The sequence below is a fragment of the Polyergus mexicanus genome, unplaced genomic scaffold (assembly GCF_030449975.1).
Source record: "Polyergus mexicanus isolate NDT 795.1 unplaced genomic scaffold, iyPolMexi1.0 SCAF_5, whole genome shotgun sequence".
Classification (NCBI taxonomy): Eukaryota; Metazoa; Arthropoda; class Insecta; order Hymenoptera; family Formicidae; genus Polyergus; species Polyergus mexicanus.
In genome coordinates, this window is record NW_027223325.1 from 9,673,374 (window position 1) to 9,699,382 (window position 26,009).

Sequence of the window (26,009 nt, forward strand, 5' to 3'; positions counted from 1 at the left end):
CTTATATATATATATTTTTTTTTTTAATTTCTTATTGTATATTTTTCTTTATTATATGCTGTTATATCTTATAAACATTATAATAAAAAAATACATAAAAATTAAGAAGAATAAAGGAGTTAATGACAAAAAAAATCAAAGTTAAAAATATAATATTGTATGCACGAGATGAATCACTTGATTTCGCGATCTGGAATAACTTTAGTAATTATTACTTCAAATGCTAATTATTAGAAATTCTCAAATCTGGAATATATATACTCTGCACGTAATAAAAAAGTAAATACACACAGAGGGGATGCTGCATCCCTCTGTGGCTACGCCTCTGGCCGCTGGCGTCTTCGTACAAGTTACGAGGAGAACAGCCAGGCCGAACAATGATCCCGAAATGTCGCCGTGCTCGTTCAGATAAACCGGTCTTTAAGAGGCAAGCGAGGAGATCGAACCCGTGTCACTATGCTTGCCTCCGTACCGACTCACTTATTTTTGGTCCGCACGAATTCAATGGCAAGTAATACTAACTGGCCGTACGCCAGCGGCCACACTTTACCGCCTTCGACAGTTTCGCTTTCAGATACTTTGATTTAATGAGCTATGGATATTCTTATTAAACCGGTATCGAACATCGAGACTAGTTAGCGCTCTTCGTGCAAACAACAAGTTAAATGATTAATTTTAAATAATTATATACATATATAATTAGATTTTTAGACATTTATAAGTTTATAACAGAGTAATAGAGTTTTTGTGAATTTAATTTCTTCGACATGGTATAATTAAAATTAATTAAAAATTTATTGTCTGTAATAATTTAAATATAATGTGTCTCTGAGTGTTAAAAAAGAAAATTTATTATCTCTAATCTGCATAAATATGTATGAATAAATTATTCACTGAATTGTAATAAATTTAATTAATAAGAATCAATATTAATATATGACTGACAATAAGAGAAATTAATATTATTTATTATTTCTTGAAAAAATTTATCACTTTATAAATAAATTATTTATAATTTGAAAACGTGAAAAACGTATCGAATAATAATCGAATTCGTGTAAGAAATACTTTTGATTATTTTATAAATTGGTTTAAATATTTCTGTTAAAAATTGAAATCCATTTCTCTAAAATAATTTATCGAGAATTTGATTTTAATATTATATATTTATGTATATATATATATATATATATATATATATATATATATATATATATATACTCTCTCTTATAATTCTCTCTGATAATTATGATAAAATAATATTAAAAATCCACGAAATCCATGAATGAAAATTTACGCAATAATAGGCATGTCTCGGCCGAGATTTACGAAAATGACAAATTCGACAAATGTACATCATGAAAAATCATTTGAAATATAATCGCGAATATAAATATTTGTATATACGAGTAAAGTATTTCTTATTCGAGAAAGTATATTATTTTTTTTTTTTTTTTTTCAGATACGAAGGAAAGACGACAGATTCAGATATAAGAATGTAAAAATCGCAAATCGGCGGTTTGCAAATACAATATTTTCTATATAATGATGCATAAAAAAAAATATATATATATATATATATAACGACATCGATGTAACTAAATAATCATAAAACGACAACGTACCTGGTGATAACCGTGCAATCAGTTATGCTTTCGGCAAAAAGTTAGCTTGAGATATGCGAAGAGAATTTCGAGAATACACAGAAACCGATCGTTGAATCGATGTTCTTTGACGACGTAACGATATCTGGATCGTCGATAATGAATAACTCGCTATTTGCGCGTAACGGCGTTAATTGCGCGCGTGCTCAACGAGTTATACGACGAACGATTGACGATTTAGGCACTCGCGATTAATTTTCGTGTACTATATTTACTTTTAAACGATGATAATCGCGAGAACGTGACGGAGTAATTCTCAAACCCGACTCTGTGATCCGTGACGACGCGCGTTTTGATATTCGAGTAATCGCAATATCTCGAAATATCGAGCGATCGAAGCGACGCACCAATCGCAACAACTGCAGGTCTGTTCATTTTAGTTACGTTTCACAACTAATAGGCTGCGATCGAGAAGATGCTAGAGATGCTTCGAAGCATTGCATCAACCAATCAGAATAAAGAAATCATTACTCTTTTTGTCCTGATTGGTCAATCAAACGCTTCGAAGCATTTTTAGCGTCTTCCCGACCGCAGCCATAATCTAATTGGCAATCGTTGGCAAGAGAAAGAACTGGAAAGAGTAAATCTTTTTCATTGCCATTTATACTTGCTTTGGATTTTTTTATTTTTTATTTTTTTATTTTTTTATTGTAATATCTGCCGAGAAAGAAAGAGAGAGAGAGAGCAAGAGAGAAAAAAGAGAGAGAGATAGCATTAGTGGATAACAAATGTTCCAAGCTTATACGTGTAACTTTTGTCAATGCATTTATTTACATACAATCGCGTCGAAATGGATTTGTCTTTGAACTGTCTTCAAACCACACGGTTAATTTAAACGTTGATTGATTATAGGACGACCACAAGCATATATTATATACGAGAATTATAATCGCTAGAAATATGTTGGTCACCCTGTAAATTGATCAACGGTTTGGTCAAAAGTGGTTCTTGGCTCTTGACAAGCTGATTTAAATTTATTTGCAGTTTTTGATTTTAATTATATCTAAATCTATTTGACATTTTTTTATTTAAAAATTTATTTAAAAAATGCATCACTATCAATATAACTTCAAATAATTATCATTATTAACTTCAAATATATAAATATATAATAAATGTATAAATATGAAATAATATTACAAACAGTTCACAAAGTGAAAATATCATATAAATTTGCATAATAAATATATTTTCATAATAAATATTTACATAATAAATATCTTACATATTCTGCAATTAATTTTATCTTTGATTTATTGCGTACAGTTGTTATTTTCTATCCACCTGAACAGTGCAAAGATGTATTTTACACGATTGTAGATATACAGCTTGTAACTTTAATGAAAAAACAGAAAAGATATTTGTATACATGGGATGTCGCTTGGATAATGGAAAAAGTTTACTAGTTACGACAGATAATTAAATATTTTCAAGATGATATGGCTCTTCTTTGTTATCCATGGAATATTAGCTAGTAATAGCAACATGATTCTAAAAGATTTAGGAGAAAAAGAGTATTTTTTAATAAAAGGTAAGAAGTCAAAGAAAAAGTAAGAACTAATAAAAAGTATAATAAAAAGTCAATCTTCTTTTGTAGCAAAATCATCATTGCCACAACATGGAAAATGTTGGCACACTGCGCTCCAAACATTACAGAGTAGCTGTGACAAGTTAAACGATTATGAACATTCTCTTCTTGCCTTGCGTTTAGCAAACTGTTTCTTAGAAGATTCTGGCCATATAACTTATGACTGTCATCTTAGTCAATTAGAAAACGAGCGTCGGTAAAACATATTTTTTTGTTTTCAATGAATTTTCTATGTTATTCTTAATCATATGTTAATTATAAAAATATTTATTTTGCAGGAAATGCATTAATGAAATGGCAGATCGAGCATTCAGTGTTTACAATGAATTCTATATTCATGCAACTCATATCTGTTTCTTTTTGAATCATGAAGCTTGGCAAACTGAAGTTGATAACACTATAAAATTGTAAGTATCTTATTGAACAATATTGTATATATTTTATTATATATTATTAAATATAAAAAAAAAGAAAAATTTTCACATATATGTGAATCCAGATTATTTCAAGTATCTTCACGAATGAAAGAACAGTTATTGGAGGCATCGCAAATGCAGGGTACAATATTGAACAGTCAAAAAGAAGGTTTACGTATTCAAAATGAACTTTTAGATCATGGCAAAGAACTTGGGACTGTATTAAAGTCTTCATCTGAGACAGTTAATAATATGGTGTTAGATTTCAAGTAAGTTTACGAGATACTTTATACGATATTAGTCAATATTATTATTTATGTAATAATCCAAAATTTTTTATTGAGTAATAAAGATTAAAGTATTAATTTTTAAAATCTTGATTAAAATTTAGAGAATCAGCCAAAGACCAGAAGGAGTTACTTTATGAAATCTTTTCTTATATACACACTTTTCAAAGTTGGATTATTGGAGAAGTGTCTTGGTTTCAATCTATCATATTTTATACTGTCAGCTGTATTCTTTGTGCATTATTCAGTTCTTCTAGAAGAACGGTTGATGCAAGAGTTATACTTTTTAGTATCCTAAGTTTAAATATAGTGATTGAAAGAATAATAGTCCAATATTACAATAAAATTGTACTTCAATCTCCAGATGATAAGGTAATATAAAGGCAAAATTTCAGAATAAATTTTTTTCATCAAAAAAGTGCTACGACATTTTTTTTACAGGCACAATTGTTAAGTACAACATGGTTGTGTAGAAAAATTGCCTTAACACTTTGTACCATAACATTATTCTGTACATATTATTATTACAAAGACAAACATTTGGAGAATTATAAGACTTTACAAAGAATTGAACAACAGTTAAATGTAATAGAAAAGACTGTAAATATCTCCAACAGTATTGAACCAATTCGTAAGTACTTAAAATATAACTATTTTATATAATCTAAACAAAATTGCATAATAGATTCTATTACATTTAGGTTATTCCACGCGGCTCGCATTAAGACGTTTGCACGCTGTTTCTAATATACAGGAAAATATCATTAACATTAAAAAAGCCAAATAATTATCTTAATAATTAAAGAAACTTCATCAAGAAAATAATTTTTATTGGATAATAATAATTTATGATATAATTGAATGATAATATATAGTTATATATTTTTATAAATATTTATTTCTTTTTATGCATTTATATATGCCTACTAAGGATGATTTCCATTAAAATGAGAAATGACAAACTATTTTGTTGGATTTCTTCGTAAAAGGTATGTGATTTGCTTATGTGTAAGATTCTTACTGTTAGGTATAGGTACATCTTGTTCGTGTTCAATTTGTGTACGCTCTAGATTTTTCATGTAGGTTTTGTAACATTGATCCAATGCTTTAAATTGCGGGATACATCTTTTGTCCTGAAACTCGTTCTCTTCAAGACATGTTAAAAGCAGGACTGTTTCGTGCAAACATCCACGGTCTGAAAGAAAAATTTGCAGTTTTAGGTAATATTATAATAGAATATTATAAATATTGTCAACTGTAATAATCAACATTATTATTGGCTACACTGTAAACTAAAAAAATAGTCGAAATTTAATAATTATAACATTGATTTTTTTTATAAAGAAACGTACCCGTTACTTTCTGATTTTTTGAGGATACACGATCTCTTAGTTTTAATGGCAGCATTGCCTTAAAAGGTACTTTGTTTTCATTTTGAGGTTCTCTAGCGTTACGGAAAAATATTGATGTCCATCTCATTTTTCTATAATATAATATATAAAATTGAGAGATCTCTGTAGTAAGGTTAACAAAATTTTCATGAAATTGTACAAAATCATTGAATGCTATAATTTTTTATATTAATGTGTAAAAACTATCGCAATTACTAATAATAAAATAATTTCGATAGTTGTTAATAAATATTCACATACATTAGTTCGTAAAAACTGTATGCTGCAAAAATGCACTTTGGTTATAAGGTGTTGTAGTGGCTACAGTGATGTCAGTATTTCTGTCGAAGTTGGTAATAATCGGTTTTTAGTAGTAGCTTCACGTGTACCTATACAGATGGCACTATTATCGTAACTTTACTATTTTATTTACAAAAAAGAATTATTTCTCTCAACTTCGTCTTATCTTCTCGTTTTTTTTCTTTTTTGCAATATAAACGTAAGACAATTACAATACATTATATAAAATTATGATTATTATGTTATAGAGTAAGCAACATGCAAATTGCGAACTATATAATAGATTTGTATTCTTGGTACGTTATTTTTGTTTTATTCTCTTTCCACAAAATAAATACGTTCTTGCTTTATTTCAAATTTACAGAGATCAAAGAAGAGGCCAGATTTTACATACAAGAATAAAATCATAGAAAAATATATCCTGACAAAACAGTAGCTAAAATCAAACACGTGTTTCTTTAGTGCTGTGATAAAAGAATCGAAGAACGAATCACGGATCGCTGTGTTCGAAAACACCACTCGTGGTGCATACGAACGTTCTATCTTTGTTATTTACTGAAAGTTGAAGAAAGATAGAACGACAGTTCTGTACAAACAGGTGATGTTTTCAAACGCGGCCTTGAGGACACGAAATACTGCGTGTTTGTGTATAATGTATCGTGTAGCGTGTAGCTGTAACATTTAACCTCAAAGCTGCGCATGGCGATGTTATTTTGGCGGTAAGGTCACGAAAAGTTGTCAGAAAGCAGAAATATACGCGACTGTGTCGAAAGAAACGGAACAGAGGAAAGAACGAAGTTTCGTCGTCTAGATACTTCGTAGCGATACATTTTATGTGGATCAAAGATGGCACAAGAAAGTAAAAGAAGTAAGTTTATTTCAAAAATTGCATCAAGATGTTGGTTCCTTCTGATGAGATACGACAGAAAGATATCGTTTAATCAAATATATTATAGAAGAATATATTTTAGTACGTTTTTATTATAAGGAACACACATACGCAAAGCACACGCATACAGAAATTCATATTTGTATAACACATTAAGTTAAATATATTTATCTTATTTTGAATCTTTTATCTCATGAAAATTGCATATATATATATATATGTATACACAGTAAATATGAAATATTTATGACAAAAGATATATCTATACATACACATATATGTAAAATTTGTGCCTAGCAAATTTTTAAAATAAAAGATATAATAATAAGATATAATAATAAAATTGCAACCTTTCATTGCAACTAGGCTTTGTAAATTCGTTAAATGATTGATTTTATGCCGTGAATGATCCTATGATTTCACGGAGATAATGTGTTCAATTTCAAGGTTAAAAAACTCGCTGTGTCACAGATAAAATTAAATCGAAAAAAAAACTCACGTTCTTGAGATTAAAATGCGGCGACGTCGTATACATTATGCGAATGTAAACTCAACGATAATATCGTACGATGTATTTTTATTATTTCTCTTTTTCTTTCTCGCATAACGTCGTACTAGTGAGAAAATTTATTTGCACGATAGCTGAATCACAAAATAGTTGTTTATTATCACAAGATATATGTATATATATTGTATTTAATATCTTTAATAATCTTACGCAATTCGACAATTAATATCTATTATATACCTAATTTTAGTTTTGTCACTTTTATAAAGATTATCGTGGGAGTCGAATGCAACTATTTTTTATTAATTATATATATACGATAATGAATATTGAGAAATTAAAGTTTAATTTTATTGGATTAAATTAATAGAATAATTTTTAATTTAATAAAGTATATAAATCGTTCATGGAAAACATGGAAATTTTAATATAAAATATAAGTAAATTATTATTATTAGATATTTATAATATTGTTATTGCTTTGACGAGTAACAAATAGCAAAAACTTTAGATATTTTTAAGAATTATAATAGAATTCTAGAATCACATAAAAGAACTGGCTTTAAAAACAATTTAAGATTTTGGATGTTATATTACATTGCGAATGAAAAGTTATAAGTATGACAAAAGGAAAAGTTTTTTTGTTGGATTGTCATTGAAGGTGAATCGATTGATAAATGGTGAATTGCTCTTTCTCAATTTTTGCATAACTTTATTTATGTATTTCGCAGCTGCGAGTGCAGTTCATTCTAGGTCAGTTTGAGAAGTAGGTTTGTGCCATTATTTTTTAATGCCAGAGGCACAAGAAAGCATAAGAAACAATATTGCACAAGTCTAATTATATATGTTTCCAACTGCCCGTCATTTATGGCGACCGTATTACGTAAGAAGAATGTATTAAATATCAGTTTTTTTTTTACAGAGAATGCAATATGTGTGCATTCATATATTTTAATCAATACACAATCTTTTACGCGCATTTCAAATATATAAATGTTATGAATTTAAATTTCAATATTTCGTCTCGTACTTTATCAATATTTTGAAATCGTTTTTAATCGCTATGCAATGTTAATAATTGAACAAAACGTATTGTTGCAATCTAGAATACAACGATTATTTGAGAAAATAATTTTTTAATTTTTTTCAAAGAACGTATGTATACAAAAAATACAAAATTATATAATAAAATACATAAAAATGTATAATAAAGTCGTAGTAACTTTAAAAAAAATTATTTAATGATAAAAAATGTAATAATAATATATATGAATTTATATAAATGATAAATCTGATTACATTTCGTCAATGCTGACAAAATGATTTGCTGTAATAGCAAAAAATGGTGTCAGAATTTTCGTTAATAAGTTCATTGCCGCGAAATTTTTTAGCTTTAATTACCTCAAATTAATACACTTCTTCTGATCAATTTCTTTTTTCATGTTTCGATAGGGTGAATAGTACTGTTATATTAATTTGAAAATCAAATAAAATAGAAGAAAATAAAATTTTAATTTTTAAACGCAAAAACAAAAGTTTACAAAATTTATCATTTAATCTCTTTCTTTATTTTTGTTTTTGTATCTATGACCTTGCGCTCAACTTTTATTAGCCTGTTCTTTGGTTATTATATTAGAATAAGTTAAACTCAAAATGAAATTAATTACGGTCAATTGGATCTTTGAATTTCGAAAATAAAAGTTCGAGAAAACTTATTATATTGCGGTGACATGTATACAATTCAAGAGTCGCATTCGTTGGCATTCTTAACAGTCGGCAGTTTATATATTTGCCAATCATTCTTATCGCAAAGTAACATGCATGTTATGAATGTATATCTACGTATGTATATAGTTTATATGCTTTGTTTCTCTCTTATATTTTAGCATTTATAGTTCATGTATATGTACAGAAAAAACAAAATAATTATATGTTAGAGCGATCAATTAATTATTATTATTTGAATTAATGCCATAATACGTTTGATACAGAATATTTTTATGTATATATTACATCAAATATGTCTTAATACGCATTAACTTTATATTTTATTATAAAATGTCATAAAATACTTACCAAGATGGTCAAAAATAATTAACTCTGCTAATATCATTAATTACTGACAATTTGAATATATCTTTTTATTTCCTATAGCTATTTTATAATTGAAGACAATGCATTTTACTATTTAAAAGAACTCTTAGGGGTATTAATCTACCTCTACATTATCTGTAAGATTTCATTTCCTGCGTTATTTCTACTTTTTTTTTATTTTTTTATTTTTTTTTTTTTTACTACAATATTGCGTGACCATCCTTCCATTTTCTGCAATGCTTAGATTAGTCCGCAGACAGTTATTTTGTTGACTTACATCCGTCAGTGTGATTTCAGCAATCATTAGCGCCTTTCTATTTATGGAGAAATAGTAAATACTATTACGCGAATTGCAGAGAAGATTTGTTTAAATTTAACAGTATACATTACATATATGTATACGCGAATATATTGTGACACGCGCAGGAGCAAGATCATCATGTAATATTCAATATATATATATATATATATATATATATATATATATATATATATATATATATATATTCGCCAATATATTATTGCATTTGTACAAATACTTATAATTCGCGATTTTTAATTGCGCAAACATATATCTCGGTAATAGTAAGTTAAAATTTCCCGCCAGATAATGGTCGATCGCATATCAGATTTATTGATAAAGTCTTATCATTTCACCGCGTAAACAGAATGTTTCACAACCATCACAATTTAATACAAAAAATCATTTAATTTGCATCTGTATTTGAAGGTTGTTGGATATATATCTTGAAAAAGAGATCAATATATAATTATATAATTACGTTTTTTTTTACATTATTATTTTAATTGTTTATCCTTGCTATTTTAATTGTAAGCATTTAATTCCGAACGTCAGCGATGAAATTCTTTTTTCGTATGATAAAATAATTTGCTATTTTTGCACTCTATTGATATAAATATGCCCTTGATATAATCAAGAAATTGAAAATATTTCATTTATGGATAATAATTATACGATCGGTTGATTTGTCGCAAGGAATCGTCCACAATTGCCTCGTAAGCGTTTACGTTTTCTTACTGGCACGTGGCATATATTCGAGGCTTATTCGACGTTTAGTCGAAGTTCTGCTAGTGAAACGATAGGATTGTCGAGAGAGATCGGCAAGATCTGATAATCGATCACATATCTTGTTTTTCGTCCAACTTGCTCGTAAACCATGAGTATTCCAAGTAAGTTGGAACATGAAATTATGCTTACGAGTCATATTTTTATGCGATAAAAAATTCTGAATTTAAAATACTATTTGAATAACAAGTATGGATATTATTCCAGTGTAGTATTATATTATTTTATATGTATACCGAGAATTTTATTTACTAATTAATTATACTATTCACACATAGCAAAAAATTAGCTTTTTTTCTTTGTTTTTTTCTTATTTATTAATTTTTTTTATAAAGGCAGTAGAAATTGGTAAAATATATACTAATATATATTACATATCAAGAGAACACCTTCTTTCGTTTTTAATTTATGTTTATCTTTACCTGGACATAAAAAGTCACATGACTAAAAATGTAAATGCAAGACAATATAAAGGTTACTTCTAGAATATAAATACGGAAAACAACAAGATTCCGTCAATCTTTTCAAAATTGTGTTAAACAGTGTTAATGGTGTAGAAAACTAAGCTAAGTGTTCGTGAAAAATCAAAATTTTATGTATAGTTTCTGTGTAAGAAATTTAATATATTGTGGAATTGTTCAGTGAAAGAGAAAGAGAGATGTTCGTTTCTTGTGTGGAACATAAGAAGTTTTGTACTTCATATAATAAATATCTTTTCGCACGTGATTTAATTACCTACTGCGAAATATCTCTGATTTCAATGAATAAATCTTATATATAATCATTACTTATTTCGTACAATACTAAATACTATATGTAAAATGTATATAGTCGACATAGTGACATTGACATTTAATGTATGTGACGTAATCATTACGATTGTCACACGATCAGGAAACCGCAAATGAAAAAATGCAATGAATAGTGATTATGTCGCGTTTGGTTGAACTTCATGAATATCTAAATGTAAATCTAAATTTTATGTAATAATGAAGTAAAAGCAATGACATGAAGTAACAATGACATGATTTTAGTCCATAAATGTTACACACACACACACACGCACATGCACACGCGCACGCGCACACACAATATTTCATATATAATTTCATAAAATAAAATATGTTTTGAATAATTGATCGACATGTAGAAAGGATTATGTTCTATTTCTTTCTTTCTCTATAAATACATACTATAACGAGATACTTAAATAATTACAATTTTATATATATAGCATATTATGACATTTATTTTTACATATAATTTGTTTTTACAAAAAGAGAAACAAGAAAGGAAACAAAGATTGTACTTTAAATGCAAATTTTTTTCACTTTAACAACGAACTTATTAATCGTTGCGTAACTCATATTTTTTACAATTGTGTGTTCATTTACAAAACAATATAAAAAAATGTACATTTTTATTATTCATATTCATATCTAAACACATGTGATAAAAAATTTAATTCTATTTTGTTTTGTTCTTATTAATACCATTTTTTAAAATATGGAATAAATAAAAATATTATATAAAAATAATTACACACACGCACACACAAAATAGCGCAATGTACAAATATAAAGTATTGTAAATAAATGAATATGTAATGTGTAGAGGCATCAACGGAAGAGAGCCTGCAGTATATCAGGCAATCTCTGACATCGGACGAAATGGATCACTTGGAAGGGACTCATTTCGACGGGTCTATTCCGCACTCATTTGTTACTTTCGGAGCATCTGTGAGTATTTAGTTTTGAAAAAAATATAAAATAATGCAAATTATGAATAATAAGATATGATATAGTTAATTACAGCCGCGAGAGCAAATAATTTATCTTTTATATCCGTCTATTATTGCTTATCGCAATATCTTCATTTTAATGAACATAGTTTTACTTTTATGATTTAAATGTGTACGTTTTTTGAATAAATTTTTCAACGATTATGTTTGCTCCTAAAAGAAACAATATTAAAATAGTTTTTGAGCTATTTTTTTAATATTATATTTATTTGTTAAATATGTATATATTATAATAAGCAGTTAATTAATTCTTTTACACTTCATATTTTTTACATTTCATGTCCGAATTTTTATTTAAATATGTGCTGTTTTTGATGATAAAAAGGGTGATCTCGCCAAGAAAAAGATCTATCCAACTCTCTGGTGGCTTTTCCGAGACAACCTTTTGCCGAAACCCACTATCTTCGTTGGCTTTGCTAGAAGCAAATTGACGGTACAACAATTGCGTGAAAAGTGCCATTCGTATATGAAAGTGAAGCCAGATGAGGCAGAAAAGTATGAGAAATTTTGGAAACTGAATTATTATATTTCTGGCTCATACGATAAACGAGAAGGCTTCGAGATACTAGAGAATGAATTGGAAAAATTTGAAAAAAGAAAAGTTGCGCACAGGGTATTTTACTTGGCACTACCACCGAGCGTGTTCGAATATGTTACAGTACGCCTTAAACTTATGTGCATGGGAAATGCGTAAGTATAAAATTTTGAATTTGCGAAATTTTCTATGCAAGGAATAAAACAATTAACAAGTAAAGCATTAAAAATTAAAAGGGAAAGAAATATCTCAAGAATTGTCTCTGAAATCATTGATTTATGTCATTGATAATCTAAAAATATTTTTCAAGTTTTAGTATAAAAGATTCAAGCTATATTACAATTTTAGTGGATGGACGAGAATAATAATTGAAAAACCGTTCGGTCACGACGCTGCCTCGTCGCAGAACCTCTCCGATAATTTGGCGTCTCTGTTTACCGAGGAACAGATCTATCGTATTGATCATTACCTCGGCAAAGAGATGGTGCAGAATCTGATGACTCTAAGATTTGGGAATCGGGTATTCAATCCGTCATGGAACCGGGACAATATAGCTTCGGTGCAGATCACCTTCAAGGAGCCATTCGGTACTCAGGGTAGAGGCGGCTATTTCGATGAGTTTGGCATTATCAGGGATGTGATGCAAAATCATCTGCTACAGATTTTATCTCTAGTAGCCATGGAGAAACCTGCATCTTGCCATCCGGACGATATTAGAAACGAGAAGGTAAAAGTTCTGAGATGCATTAAGGAACTGCAGTTTGAAGATGTAGTTCTCGGTCAATATGTCGGAGATCCGAATGCTGAAGATCCTGAGGCGCGTTTAGGTTATTTGGATGATCCTACGGTACCAGCAGGCTCTAACACGCCGACTTTCGCTTTAGCAGTGCTGAAAATAAATAACGAAAGATGGGATGGAGTTCCGTTTATTCTCAGATGTGGAAAAGGTAAGAAGATAAAAGAGATCTATTTCTCGTATTCAAGTAATTGCTTCTTTTCTTTTAATCATTGCGCGATATTGCAGCTTTAAATGAACGGAAAGCAGAAGTTAGAATACAATACCATAATGTACCAGGTGATATTTTTGATGGGAAGGCGAAGAGAAATGAAATGGTAATAAGAGTGCAGCCTGGTGAAGCGTTGTATATTAAAATGATGACGAAATCACCTGGTATCACATTTGAAATGGAAGAAACGGAATTGGATCTTACTTATGGCAATAGATACAAGGTAAATAATACTTCATTGATGAAGAAAATTTAGCGTTAATATTAAAATCGAGGAGACTCTAAGATATCTATATTTATAATGTATCACGCTCACAATACAAATACATTGAAAGTGTCATATTTTGTTTTTTTAGGGTTTAAAATTACCGGACGCTTATGAAAGATTAATCTTAGATGTTTTTTGTGGTTCGCAAATGCATTTCGTGCGAAATGATGAATTGCAGGAAGCGTGGCGTATATTCACGCCATTACTCCATCAAATCGAGAAACAGGAAATTCAGCCCATTCCGTATAAGTATGTACTACAAAATATATATAAATATGTCTTATACATGTGTTACAAAATGTATGATTGTTTGTTTAAAATAACAATTTCAGATATGGGTCTCGCGGGCCCCAGGAAGCGGACGATATGGCGAAAAGAAATAATTTCGCTTATTATGGTTCGTACAAATGGATAAAACCGTGATATTGTGATACAAGATTATTATATGTCACGCAAGTACAAATCCTAAGAAATTTATAAAGATTTATTTAAAGATGCACAATTTTTAACTCTCGCATTCCCAAAATTTTGAGATTGTTATACACATACTATTTTTATAATTTTACATGTATTTCTATATATCTAATTTTTATCTTATTTATATAAAATTTTTACATGCAATTTTGTCACACGATCTCAGTTTAAAGATATGATTTCCATTTAAGGTAAGTGTATATTTTCTTAAAAATAATTGCAATGAAATAAATATCAATCAGTCTATTTAGATTAATTTTATTAAATCTTGACAATTGTAAAACATGGTTGTGATATAACAGACAAATGTGACAAACTTATGTATAAATATCTTTGATAATACAAATTATACAGCATTAAAGATTTGTGTGAGATAATGTAATTATGTGACTATAAATAAATAAGAGAAAGTTGAAGTGCCATATATGTATATACTCACGAAAAAACTGTACTCAAAATGTACAAAAATAAGCGGTAGCTAAGTATTGCATTTTTAAAATATACTAAATTTTGCAACTCATTATATAATCCTGCTATTCAGCTCTCTCTTATATAAATCCAATAAGATATGAATACAAATTTATGCCATGATTAACAAAGAATTGAAAAAATATATATATAATTTATATATATTTAATTATATATATAATATATATATTTTTTTTGTATAATATTAAATGTGATAGAAGCTGAAAGAGGAAATAAGATAATCTTTGCATACATATGTTAAAATTCTCTTGAAGTTTATGGTATACTCATTATGATATGAAAGGTTGGGGATATGTAAAAAACATATAAAATGTAGAAAATTTGATATATTATTATATGCCCCTGTAAATTATATTGATATATAGTAACTCTCTGTTACTACATATAATTTTTAAAAAAGATGTAAGTCAAAACGCGCAATATTTTTTTAAATTAGTAATCAAAACAAATAAAAAGAAAAATATCAGTTTGCACGCAAAGAATTTTTGTTGATAAGTAAAATTATGATCACATAATATTATTTGGAATGTACATAAAGAACACAAATCCTTGTATTTTATGATAAATTTACAGCTTAAAACAGACTAAATACCATTGATATATAAAAAAAAAAAAACAGATTATATAGCCTTTTAGCCCAAAACCAAAAATAAAGTTTTGACTTAAAACGGCCGAACTGACTAGAACAGTAATAGACGAAAACAAAAATTGAATAAAAAAAATAAGAGAGATCAATTTAGTTGAATTGATTTGGGCAATTTTAAATTCATTAAGATTCCACAGAAGAGTAGACATAATTGAGCAGATTTGTAAAATGTATTTTCCCTATGTATAAAAAAAATTATTAGCATTAATTTGTTAATTGGAGGATGAGTATACAATATTATAAAAAAAAATCTATAATACATGTTATAATCCATATTCTTATAAAAGCTGTAAATCAATGTTTTTTATACAGGTTTTATTTTTCTATTTGGATTGTTCAAATTTATGGAAATCCAAATGTGGTACAGTTAACAGTCGATCAATGTATTTTATTAAAATGTATTCTAAATTTTTTAATAACTATGTATATATTGTTATGTGTGCGTTTTTACATATATAAAAGAGAAGATTATACATTTAAAATTAGCGATTCCTAATGATAAAAAATAACTAGGAGCACTACATTGCATTGCACAAATTAAATACAAAAGAAATGTTAAATGTTTTACATGTTTCGTCAAAAGTTTCTTCGTTAAACATTTTCTAGATTAGGACCATTCACTGCAATACACCAAATGTAACTTTGAAATTTCTGCAGTGTCGATATGGCAATGTTTTTTTTTGTTGTTGTTTGAACACACTTCTCACAACAGTATAGCAATTCGTAAAAATGTCGCAATTTTATCCAGGTTTATGATTTAATCAAAACACGATTTATATGGGTTTTACTTATATCAAACTTATATTTCACATGCAGCAGGATCCAACAATTCGTCCCAATTGATACTCCTCTGAAATACCTCTTGTTGCAACCATAATTCATAATGTTGTTTAAATTCTTCAGTCAATTCCACATTTGTACCGAGGACTGATGTTACAGATGCGTCAATCGGTTCCATCTCTTCATCTCTCAAGGCATTTGAATATCTTCGATTATTGAATTGATCGACACATGTACGTAATTCGCATTCTTCAACTTGAAAATCCCATGGCCGTGCTTCCAAATCTGATTAGTATACAAAATTACATTACACATTCTGTGTTATAATTTTGTTCATATATATATAATAATACTTTTATAGTAAATTTCATATTAAGTTTTCATAAATTTGAAAGAAAAAGAACGCGCGCGCGCGTGCACACAAATAAACAAAGATATATACATATAAATATTTTCTTGTTTTCTCCTTTAAACACACACACATATATATAAAATGTAAAATTTTTAATTTATTATACCATTGCCATATGCCCAATCGTCGTTTAAACGATGTCGAACTTTTGCATAAATAACACTAATTGTTTTCATATTCGTTTTTCTCCATTGTCGACCGAGATATTTCGTTTGCATTTTCAATAACTTTAAAACATATAATTGCATCATTGCATGCCTAACTTTCAATGTACGTTTTAAAATAGGTGCTGATTTAAAAACGACTAACATCTGCAAATATGAATGAATTGTGTGAATACATATTAATGTATATAAATTATATATGTACAATTAGATTTAATTGTTATTGACTTACCATTATCCTGCTATGTTTCCATTTGGTTAATTTATTCAAAATTCTCAATAAATTGATACAAGAGAAAACATTTCTCCATGAAAAAGATTGACTGTGACCGATTTCGAGACTTTCGGTAGTTAGTTCTGGCTGATCGCCAATGACACATATGGGGAAGTCCAAAATAGGAATACTATTGCAATATAAATTATTAATTATGTATTACAATGTGTATGGTTAGAAATTTAATTAGCAATTACATTCTTACTTACACATTCTTTGCTTCAATATAAGCTATAATGTTCTGATTTAAAAACTTTAATACAAGAGGTATGCAATTTGCAAATACTAAATGCTGTGACATAAATTCAAATTGGTATATGTGATTTAGTTTGAAATGTTTGAGCAGCAGTAATAAAATTGCGGAAACAGCTTTAACAATTATCTCTTTATGTCGATTAACATCAATCCCTAATTTCATTGATTGCAGTACTGTCATTCTAAAAGTGTAATATAATTGTTTTTTTTTGTTTTTAAAAAGACTTCATTAATATTACATATTAGTAATACTTACGGCATTTCTTCTGGTAGCACATCAGCCAAAATATTAATACTGTCTGTTTTGGCCTTACTAGTCGGTGCAGCAGCAAGTAATATTTTCAATAATGCAATCATATATTGTGGCAAATTCGGTAATATAGCTTGATAAAGAATTTCTGTTGGTGTTTGACGTAGCGGTGGTTCTGAAGTACTCATTGGATTTCTTGCTATCTCTTCTTCCTTCCGTATCTGAATTTCTGCTAAAGATGTGTACATATGCTAAAATATTGTAACATTTAGTATAGTAGAGTTTAGTGATGCTATATCAATATAATCTATATATTTCAAACAAATACCTTTTTAAGAGTAGTAACACCTTCATGAATTGGTTGTGGCAAACCCGCTAAACTTTCCCTGTCTCCTTGTAATTTGTAACCAACAAATTTTAATCTGGCAACTTCAAGAAAGCTGTCTACATCTTTTTGTCTTACTTTGGGCGTCCATGGTAAACCTGATGAATAATATTACATATTAATGAGATACAAATTAATAAAATTAAAATAATATATTACCTTTTCCTTTTATAAGCTGTGGAGTGCTTGGCCTCAATTGCGTTGGATTATTCTGATCTTCATAATATGTTTGATTCCAGCAGCCACCAGGACCACCAGGACCCAGAAAAACAATCACTTCACCATCTCCTTCATTTGTTGTAGTATTATTTGGAGGTTCCCCTCCTTCATACTCCATACCTAAGCCTGGATCATCTAACGAGCTTTGTTTCATCAAAAAGTTCTGTAAAAAATATCTGCTATTAATATTTGTAAAAGCATCAAAATAACCACATAGAATAATTTTAAATGGACAACTTACCCGTCGAAAAGGACGATTGTTCTTTTTCTGATTTTGTGTTTCTAATAGATCCGCTGCACTCATAGGAGGAGAACTTGCCCTCATTGTTCTGGCGACTTCGATAGTGTCTTCCTGTTGTGTATCAAGGCCAGCTTCCTCACGATACTGTTTCTTCAACTCTCTAAGCGAGTCGATACCACCGAGAGAAACTAGGATTAACTTCCACAAAAGCAAGAGAACTTTCTTCATAGGAAAATGTGGTGCCGAGCCGCTGCAGAAGCACGTCACCATACCGAGAAGTTTAACAATCAGTAATTCTTCTCCATATGGATTTACTGTGGAGAAAACATATTCATCAAAAGCATTTTTATCCATTAATATTTTAGAAGATTAAACTTCCCTCTGTAATATAGTATTCGTTAAAATAATCTTAAAATATTCTATATAAACACAATGACATACCAAGATCTTCTTTGAAACCTTCAACATTTTCTTTATACTCGCTGTGCTCAATACTTCTTAATTCCTCTCTCATAACTTCTGTTATAATGTATAAAACGGATAGAATGACTCTTAGATCTATCGAATCAGCGAGACTAACAGCTAGCTTTCTCATTGCTGAGGTAGCAGTTGTGCTATTCCTGGAAAAAATCTTCAATGTACAAAAGATCAAAAACAAGGTTCTACATTCCAGCATGACATACATATATAATATAATCTTACTCAATCTCAATATTTAGCAGTTCAACAAAGGCTGGAAAAATGCCAGCTTCGTAGAGTAGCATTACATTTGTCCTAGTCCAGTCTTGTTGTTCTTTGTCAGACTGTACCTCAGCCCAACAACCCTGAGCTAAATAAAGGATACAGCGCGCTGCCTTCATTCTGAGCTGTTTATTGGAAACTTCCAATTGATCCAGCAATTTATAGATTATCGATTTTTGCTGTGGTCTTGTCAAGTTTTGCCACCATGGTGGTAACTTATACCATTCCATCTGATCTTCGAAAGCCTAGAATTTATAAAAACTCGCTTAATCTGTTCTTGTACTTGTTGCTATACTTTATGAATCACTTTCGATTCGTATCATATAATAAATTCATCATTATATAACCCAAAGCTATACCTTAAGATTAAGTTGTAATTCATACTGTTCGGTATAACTATATAACTCTGCAATCTCATTAGTATGTATATCAGTGTCATCATATATAAATTCCAGATCTGTAGTTCTGTTGCTTTCCTGGAATTGCACGAATAAAATAAAATCGGACAAATATGGAAAAACTTCAAGTAGCATTATTTAAATTGAACAGCAAAATTAATAATTGTATAAATCTTTTATCTTTGTTAATATGGAACAATATATGAATTATGGAAAAATACACACATACATAATATATATATATATATATATATATATATATATAATTTTTATATCTCAATACATTTATATAAACACAATTATTTATTTGTACTCTACTCAAAAGAATAATTAAATTATAGCTGTGAGTGCTGTCAAAAAGAATAGGGTTAGAGGACAATCTAAATTCACCAGCACATTTATACGTAATACGAAATTCCGGGATACTTTTCAGCACGATTATTCTCTCACTCACGTCGTTTCTGGCTGCACATCGTCTGTGAAAAGGGTCACGCTCGCCATTTCCGTTCGCATCCAGCGCTACCTCACACATTTTTCGTGACGGCTCGCGGCCACGATACTCTCGTTCCCGATCTTTAGAACATCTCGGCCTAACACATCGTCTACCCGGGAGACGTTCGCTAGATTATAAATCGTACCACCCGCGTAAGTGCTTTGACATTTACGTTACCGTACTTAAGTCTCTCGGGCGACAAATATTGCACTATAAATTGTTTGTTTCTCTCAGCTTACGTCACTTTCTAACCCCGATTTATGCATGTATATATGTATGTAACGAAGATCTCCGAAGATCTCTGTTCACGATTGCTGCTGGATGCTTTCGTGCATTTTTGTTTGCAATCGGAAGTCTTCGGAAATACTCGGTACAATATATACATATATTTTCCCGCCACAGATCTAAAACTGCGCTTCTTTTGATAAAACTTCATAATTACGTATAATATGCGCAATGTGATTTTTATATCGCAAAAAAAAAAAAGAACGATTTTCTTGATTGCAAAAGAATATTTTCATGTAAATGTATAATTATTAATTAATATCGATACATCGGCAATATACGCAGAGTAAAACATTAGAAAATATTCAATAATAAGAAATCAGATTTCCAATACTATAGTTTTTGATTCATAATATCAGGTAGAATAGATTATATATCTAAGAATATATAACGTATTTTGTGGATATGAAATTTTGGAAGATAATTTAAGGTCAATTTATAGGAAATTTTTTCATTTATTTTCTCTTGTTAATATATTTATTATTTTCCAAAACTTTAATATAGTACAGTTTATTTCATTAGAAACACAAAATATATTAATATATAAGTATAAATAGAATGAATTCAGAAATGATAGCCTTTTATTGTTTAACTGTATCGCATATTTTACATTTTCTATATTCCAAATAATTATATATTTACATATGGACGATAAAAGAGGAACATTTAATATAATACATGCTTTTATAATACATACTAATAAAATATATTTCCTTGTCATGCTATTATTATATATTCTGATTGCAATAAGAAATATAAAATTTTCTCGGAATGATATGTAAATTTATATTATGCCTAAGATTGTATACTTTCAGGAATCTATATTTATTTAACATGCACCATTACATTTAATAAACTTCATCTAATAAGAAATTACAAGAGAGAAAAAAAAAGAGGAAAATATACTCCCAGACATTTAATAAAGATATAAGAAAATATATAATTCACAAAAATTTTGGCGCACGCAAGCAATATTGCATTGCTACTACAGTATACTTGACTTTATGTTGCGCAATATAATGCTAAATCTTACACACATTTTTGGTTTCTCTGAAAATACTTACAAAGATTATACATATAAATAAACATATAAACATGAAATATACATATACAATCAATATAAAACTAACACAGTAAGAAATGAAACGCATTCGATAAATATTAGTGTTCAACATCCAGAATGTAAGTGTAAGATATCAAAGGCGCATTCTTACCATATTTAACCTAAAATTATTTAACGGAGATCACATACACATTCGGTAAAAAATCAGTTGTCAGAATTTATCGTACAAGTATCGCTTAACACGACCATCATTGACACGATTTATACGTGAATACAATATTATCGGACATGTCTGTGAAAAAAAATATTTCTAATTTCTTTTATTTATCTATTTTTTTTTTATGCTTCACCCACATACACCCACACAAACGAGTAGAAGTCTATTCTTTACAGCTGAACTGGCTGCACCAGTTCAGAGCCAATCCTTCTCCTTCCAATGGAGAGAGAAAAAGATAACACCAGTGCAGCCAGTTCAGTTGCAAAGAACAGACCCTAAATCTCTCGCCATATCGATACATATATTAACATCGATTGGTCGACGAGAGTTTCGAGAATTCGATATCTCGCAATTTCACGAATGCCGCAAATTTGGGAAAAATTTTCCTTTGTGTGGTAGCGGCCGGCGACTTCCATCTTGAAAGATCATCCTCGGCTCCGAAAGACAAATTTATTGTTGTCCGCGTCCACGTTGAGTCGATCGGTTTCGGCGTCGGTACGCTTTGAAGATTTTCAAGCGCTCAAGTGTAAGTCAGCCGCGATATAAGTCACCGGACAAACAATCGAGAATAGGAAAATGCAAGGCACCATAATCGAAAACCTGAGCGGCAAGAAGCTCTCGGTTCTGGTGATACTTTTGATAATCGCACAAATTGTTTGTTTTCTAATAGGCGGCTTAATTGGTAAGCAATTTGTTAAATAAATGGACTTTTTACTTTTTATATCATCAATAATTGCTCATATTGCTATCTTTGCTAGTATATTAAAAAATTATATAGCGTGTAAGCATACATTTATTTCTCTCTTTTTTTTTACGTATTTGTTTATATTTTATTTTATTTGATGCTTATTGTGCTTCCTCGTAGAGGAAGCTTTGTTTTTGTGAAAAAATTTTTGTTTGAGATTTTTTTACGACATAGTAATGAAGAGCTGTTTCTAATAAATTTTAAGAATATATATATATTATAAATGAACTTGATATAAATTTTAAGAATATATATATACATTATAAATGAACTTGATATAAATTTTAAGAATATATATATATATATATATATATATATATATATATATATATATATATATATATAACATTTTTGTGCTATATGTATAAACATTTTCTTGTATTTTTTATTGTACTCATATTAGTAATATGATAAATTTTTATGAAATTAATACATGTAATGGAAATTAATGAAATAAAGTATACAGTATTAGATATAATTGTATTTGGGATGAATTTGTATGAAAAAATATACAGTGACACGTTTCTTTTTAGCTCCTACACCTGCTAGTAGCCAGAATATTCTTGGCACAGCATGCAAAGATATTAGTGTTAATGGATCTGATCAAAATAAATGGTTTTATTCAAGAGGAAAGGGTTCTTGTACTCCAGTTGATATGCATCATTTTAGTTTTGACGATCACCAGGAAGCATACCAAGTTGTGTATACATTTCAGGTACATTTTTATAGAATTATATTACAAGGTAATTACTGGGATATCCGACTATAAAAATATAATAAATTTCATTTTAGATGCCTGTACCTCGGAATAATAAGCAGCTCGATTACTCGAGATGGCAGCAAAATTTAATAGGAGTATTACAAGTGGATATATCTTATAACAGTCAGATTCAAATCGGTAATGTAACAGATGTCACTAACATTTTATTAACATTTTAATTATCATTTATAATTCTGACATATTGTATTTTTTTATAGCCTCTAGGACAAAAATAACACTGGATGCACGATTAGCTTATCGAAATAAGAATGATCCAGAAGATATATGGAAACCATATGCTGCTTCTGTTGTAGAGAGAATTTTAGATTGCAGCATAGATAAGGTAAATAGCTCGATATGTAATAAGCTTGTTTTTGCTTATGCACATTTGTAATTATATGCAAATATAAATTTGTAACACTGTAATATTTTCTAGCCATTGGAACATTATAATTACAATTGTAGTGTTATGCCATTGTTTGAATTGGGATCTTTATACCATGATTATTACTTGTTAAATATTCGTCTTCCTTCTGACACTGGTCAAAACGAGGGATTGGGACATATTGTTGATTTATGGCTTACAGTGAGTATAAGAGTATAAAATTTTAATACATGCCAATAAAATTTTAATTATTATGGAAATTATTTAATTTGATATGTTATTTATGATGTAGGCTATAAATCAAAACGGTGGATTCACAATAGTGTGGGTGAGTCTAAAGACTGTTTACTTCCCTATAGTGTTAGCTGTGTTGACTTGGTATTGGAGAAGAGTGTACATGCTATCCAGGTCGCCTGCACTTTTGGAATATATGCTCTTAGCTTTGGGTTCTGCCTTAACATTTTTAAATAGTATGTTTATTATTTTATATTTTGTATATTTCCAAATTTTTTTGTTTATGTCAAATTATCTGTAAATTTTCATTTTTTACATTATATTTTTAGTGCCTTTGGAATACTTGACACTTGCTTATGATATGCCATTTATGCTATTGCTGGGTGATATTCGACAAGGAGTATTTTATGCAACATTGTTATCATTCTGGCTTGTATTTGCTGGTGAACATTTAATGGTGAGGGAAATTGATTATTTGCAATTCTTATTGTCATAATTGTTATATTAGCAATAACATATATTTTTTTATTTTTGTTTCATGTACGCATCTTGTCCTTTGTCAGATTCAGGTGAGCTTTTTTTATTTATTACAATTAATTTCTGTTTTTATATTATTGAAAGATACTTATCTAAGATAATTTAATAATTTATATTTTAGGAGGGTGAACAAAGCAATTCATTAAAATGTTATTGGCGGCATCTTTCTGCAGTAGGTATCGGATGTCTCTCACTATTTATATTTGATATGTGTGAACGTGGTGTACAATTGAGAAATCCATTCTACTCAATTTGGGTTACCGATATTGGAACGAAATTGGCAGTATCCTTTTCTTCAAATTGCTTTTTATATCTTAAAGTCTTTAAAGAGGTATCTTTAAAATAATTCTTCAAAGTTATTTTCTTGAACAAATAATAGCTATCCTTTATTATCTTAGCTGGTATATCAGCCGGAATATACTTGCTGTTCTTGTCTTATATGATATGGAAAGTATTTATGAACATTAGCGCAAAAAGGGCTGTTTTACCCAGCATGAGTTCGGCACGACGTCTGCATTACGAAGGAGTTATATACCGTTTCAAATTCTTAATGATTGCCACATTATTATGCGCGTCATTAACTGTTGTTGGTTTTATATTAGGACAGGTAAATGTTATTTGATTATATGTAAATTATATTAATTATATTGATTATATATCGTTTTTTTCTTGGCATAGGTTGCAGAAGGTCAATGGAAATGGGACGAAGATTTACAGTTAGAAATGACTTCTGCCTTTTTTACTGGTGTATATGGTATGTGGAACATTTATATCATTGCATTATTATGTCTCTACGCTCCTTCTCATAAGCAATGGCCAATTGAACCATCTGGTAAGTACATATTTATATTTGTAAATTAAATATGTTTGCGAGATTTGTTCTGTATTGTATATTAATATTAAATTTTAAACTTTATCAAATTCTGGTAACATATTTGTTATATTATGAAATAAGTCAAGATATATTTCAACTTTCCAGAGAACAGTATTAGCGAGGAAATCGAATTTTCTCCCTTGCCAACTGATCCTAATGAAATGCTGTCTCTAACTGCATTTGCACGAAAAACAGCAGTAGAATAAAGTACTTTTATTTATATACATTTGTAAGAAGCAGGAGGAGACAGCAAATTCTTATATTTAATGTACTTAATTGTTACAATTAGAATTTATAAATAGAACTGTATTAGATTTTTCACTATTTATTAGGAACACAATGACTGATAATACTTTTATGGTGACAATTTTATATGCCAAATTCGATTATTTATTGCTTCCAATGTTTTTTGTATGTTATATACATATTTATAGTATTATCTATGATAAGCAAAAATATACATAAGTCATTTCATCTTTGTACTTGTTAGTATATCATAAGCATAAGTTCTAGAATGAATACGATCTGCTTTTATATATTATTTATATAAACATTAGCATAATGCACACAATATGCGTATATGCGTATTAAGTTGGAACACAAATTGATGCTTAACAATTAAAACTGTGCACTTAAAAATATAATATTAGAAAAGTCACGAGTACAAAAACGGTAATGTACGTACATTTTTATTTTTATATTTATATGTTTTCTATAACATAAAATTATTGTTATATGAATATTTTTTACATTTTTAGAATACTTAAATTTTTGGTAAAAATAGTGGATATAAATGACAATCAAATGCTTTTGAATCAAATATTTTATATACAGATGCAATGAAGTCAGACGT

The 26,009-nt window shown here is 29.0% G+C and overlaps 4 protein-coding genes and 1 long non-coding RNA gene across 6 annotated transcripts; 3 read left to right on the top strand and 2 right to left on the bottom strand.

Moving 5' to 3' along the window:
* The first annotated feature begins 2,291 nt into the window (after nucleotides 1-2,291).
* LOC138933761 (uncharacterized) lies at nucleotides 2,292-4,981 on the top strand. The gene is made up of 7 exons (XM_070296750.1): nucleotides 2,292-3,195; nucleotides 3,262-3,448; nucleotides 3,531-3,659; nucleotides 3,752-3,937; nucleotides 4,060-4,327; nucleotides 4,397-4,586; nucleotides 4,657-4,981. Exons 1-7 carry the CDS (start codon nucleotides 3,099-3,101, stop codon nucleotides 4,740-4,742), a joined length of 1,143 nt encoding a protein of 380 aa, XP_070152851.1. The 5' UTR covers nucleotides 2,292-3,098; the 3' UTR covers nucleotides 4,743-4,981.
* A 78-nt stretch (nucleotides 4,982-5,059) lies between these two features.
* Nucleotides 5,060-7,138, bottom strand: LOC138933762 (uncharacterized). The gene is made up of 3 exons (XR_011447025.1): nucleotides 7,035-7,138; nucleotides 5,608-5,735; nucleotides 5,060-5,150 (listed from the first exon to the last, which is right to left on the bottom strand). It is a non-coding gene; the product is annotated as an uncharacterized lncRNA (long non-coding RNA).
* On the top strand, nucleotides 5,082-14,661 carry Zw (glucose-6-phosphate 1-dehydrogenase Zw). Of its 2 annotated transcripts, XM_070296748.1 has the most exons (8): nucleotides 5,082-5,175; nucleotides 6,011-6,514; nucleotides 11,839-11,963; nucleotides 12,351-12,715; nucleotides 12,909-13,507; nucleotides 13,585-13,790; nucleotides 13,924-14,084; nucleotides 14,168-14,659. In XM_070296748.1, the coding sequence occupies exons 2-8, from the start codon at nucleotides 6,493-6,495 to the stop codon at nucleotides 14,256-14,258; spliced, it is 1,569 nt and encodes a 522-aa protein (XP_070152849.1). In that variant the 5' UTR covers nucleotides 5,082-5,175; nucleotides 6,011-6,492; the 3' UTR covers nucleotides 14,259-14,659. The 2 variants fall into 2 exon arrangements, with proteins under 2 accessions (XP_070152849.1, XP_070152850.1); XM_070296749.1 differs by lacking the exons at nucleotides 5,082-5,175; nucleotides 6,011-6,514 and adding an exon at nucleotides 10,147-10,328 and having other exon boundaries at nucleotides 14,168-14,661.
* Nucleotides 14,662-15,796: 1,135 nt separating this feature from the next.
* Strip (striatin interacting protein) lies at nucleotides 15,797-20,382 on the bottom strand. The gene is made up of 12 exons (XM_070296747.1): nucleotides 20,018-20,382; nucleotides 19,525-19,641; nucleotides 19,127-19,410; nucleotides 18,866-19,044; nucleotides 18,425-18,738; nucleotides 18,124-18,346; nucleotides 17,908-18,062; nucleotides 17,586-17,830; nucleotides 17,284-17,511; nucleotides 17,033-17,204; nucleotides 16,743-16,947; nucleotides 15,797-16,509 (listed from the first exon to the last, which is right to left on the bottom strand). The coding sequence occupies exons 1-12, from the start codon at nucleotides 20,093-20,095 to the stop codon at nucleotides 16,244-16,246; spliced, it is 2,466 nt and encodes an 821-aa protein (XP_070152848.1). The 5' UTR covers nucleotides 20,096-20,382; the 3' UTR covers nucleotides 15,797-16,243.
* A 1,530-nt stretch (nucleotides 20,383-21,912) lies between these two features.
* Nucleotides 21,913-25,999, top strand: Wls (Wnt ligand secretion mediator). The gene is made up of 11 exons (XM_070295596.1): nucleotides 21,913-22,303; nucleotides 22,900-23,081; nucleotides 23,159-23,264; nucleotides 23,345-23,469; nucleotides 23,563-23,712; nucleotides 23,804-23,981; nucleotides 24,075-24,202; nucleotides 24,404-24,565; nucleotides 24,662-24,889; nucleotides 24,961-25,114; nucleotides 25,262-25,999. The coding sequence occupies exons 1-11, from the start codon at nucleotides 22,198-22,200 to the stop codon at nucleotides 25,360-25,362; spliced, it is 1,620 nt and encodes a 539-aa protein (XP_070151697.1). The 5' UTR covers nucleotides 21,913-22,197; the 3' UTR covers nucleotides 25,363-25,999.
* The last annotated feature ends 10 nt before the right edge of the window (nucleotides 26,000-26,009 follow it).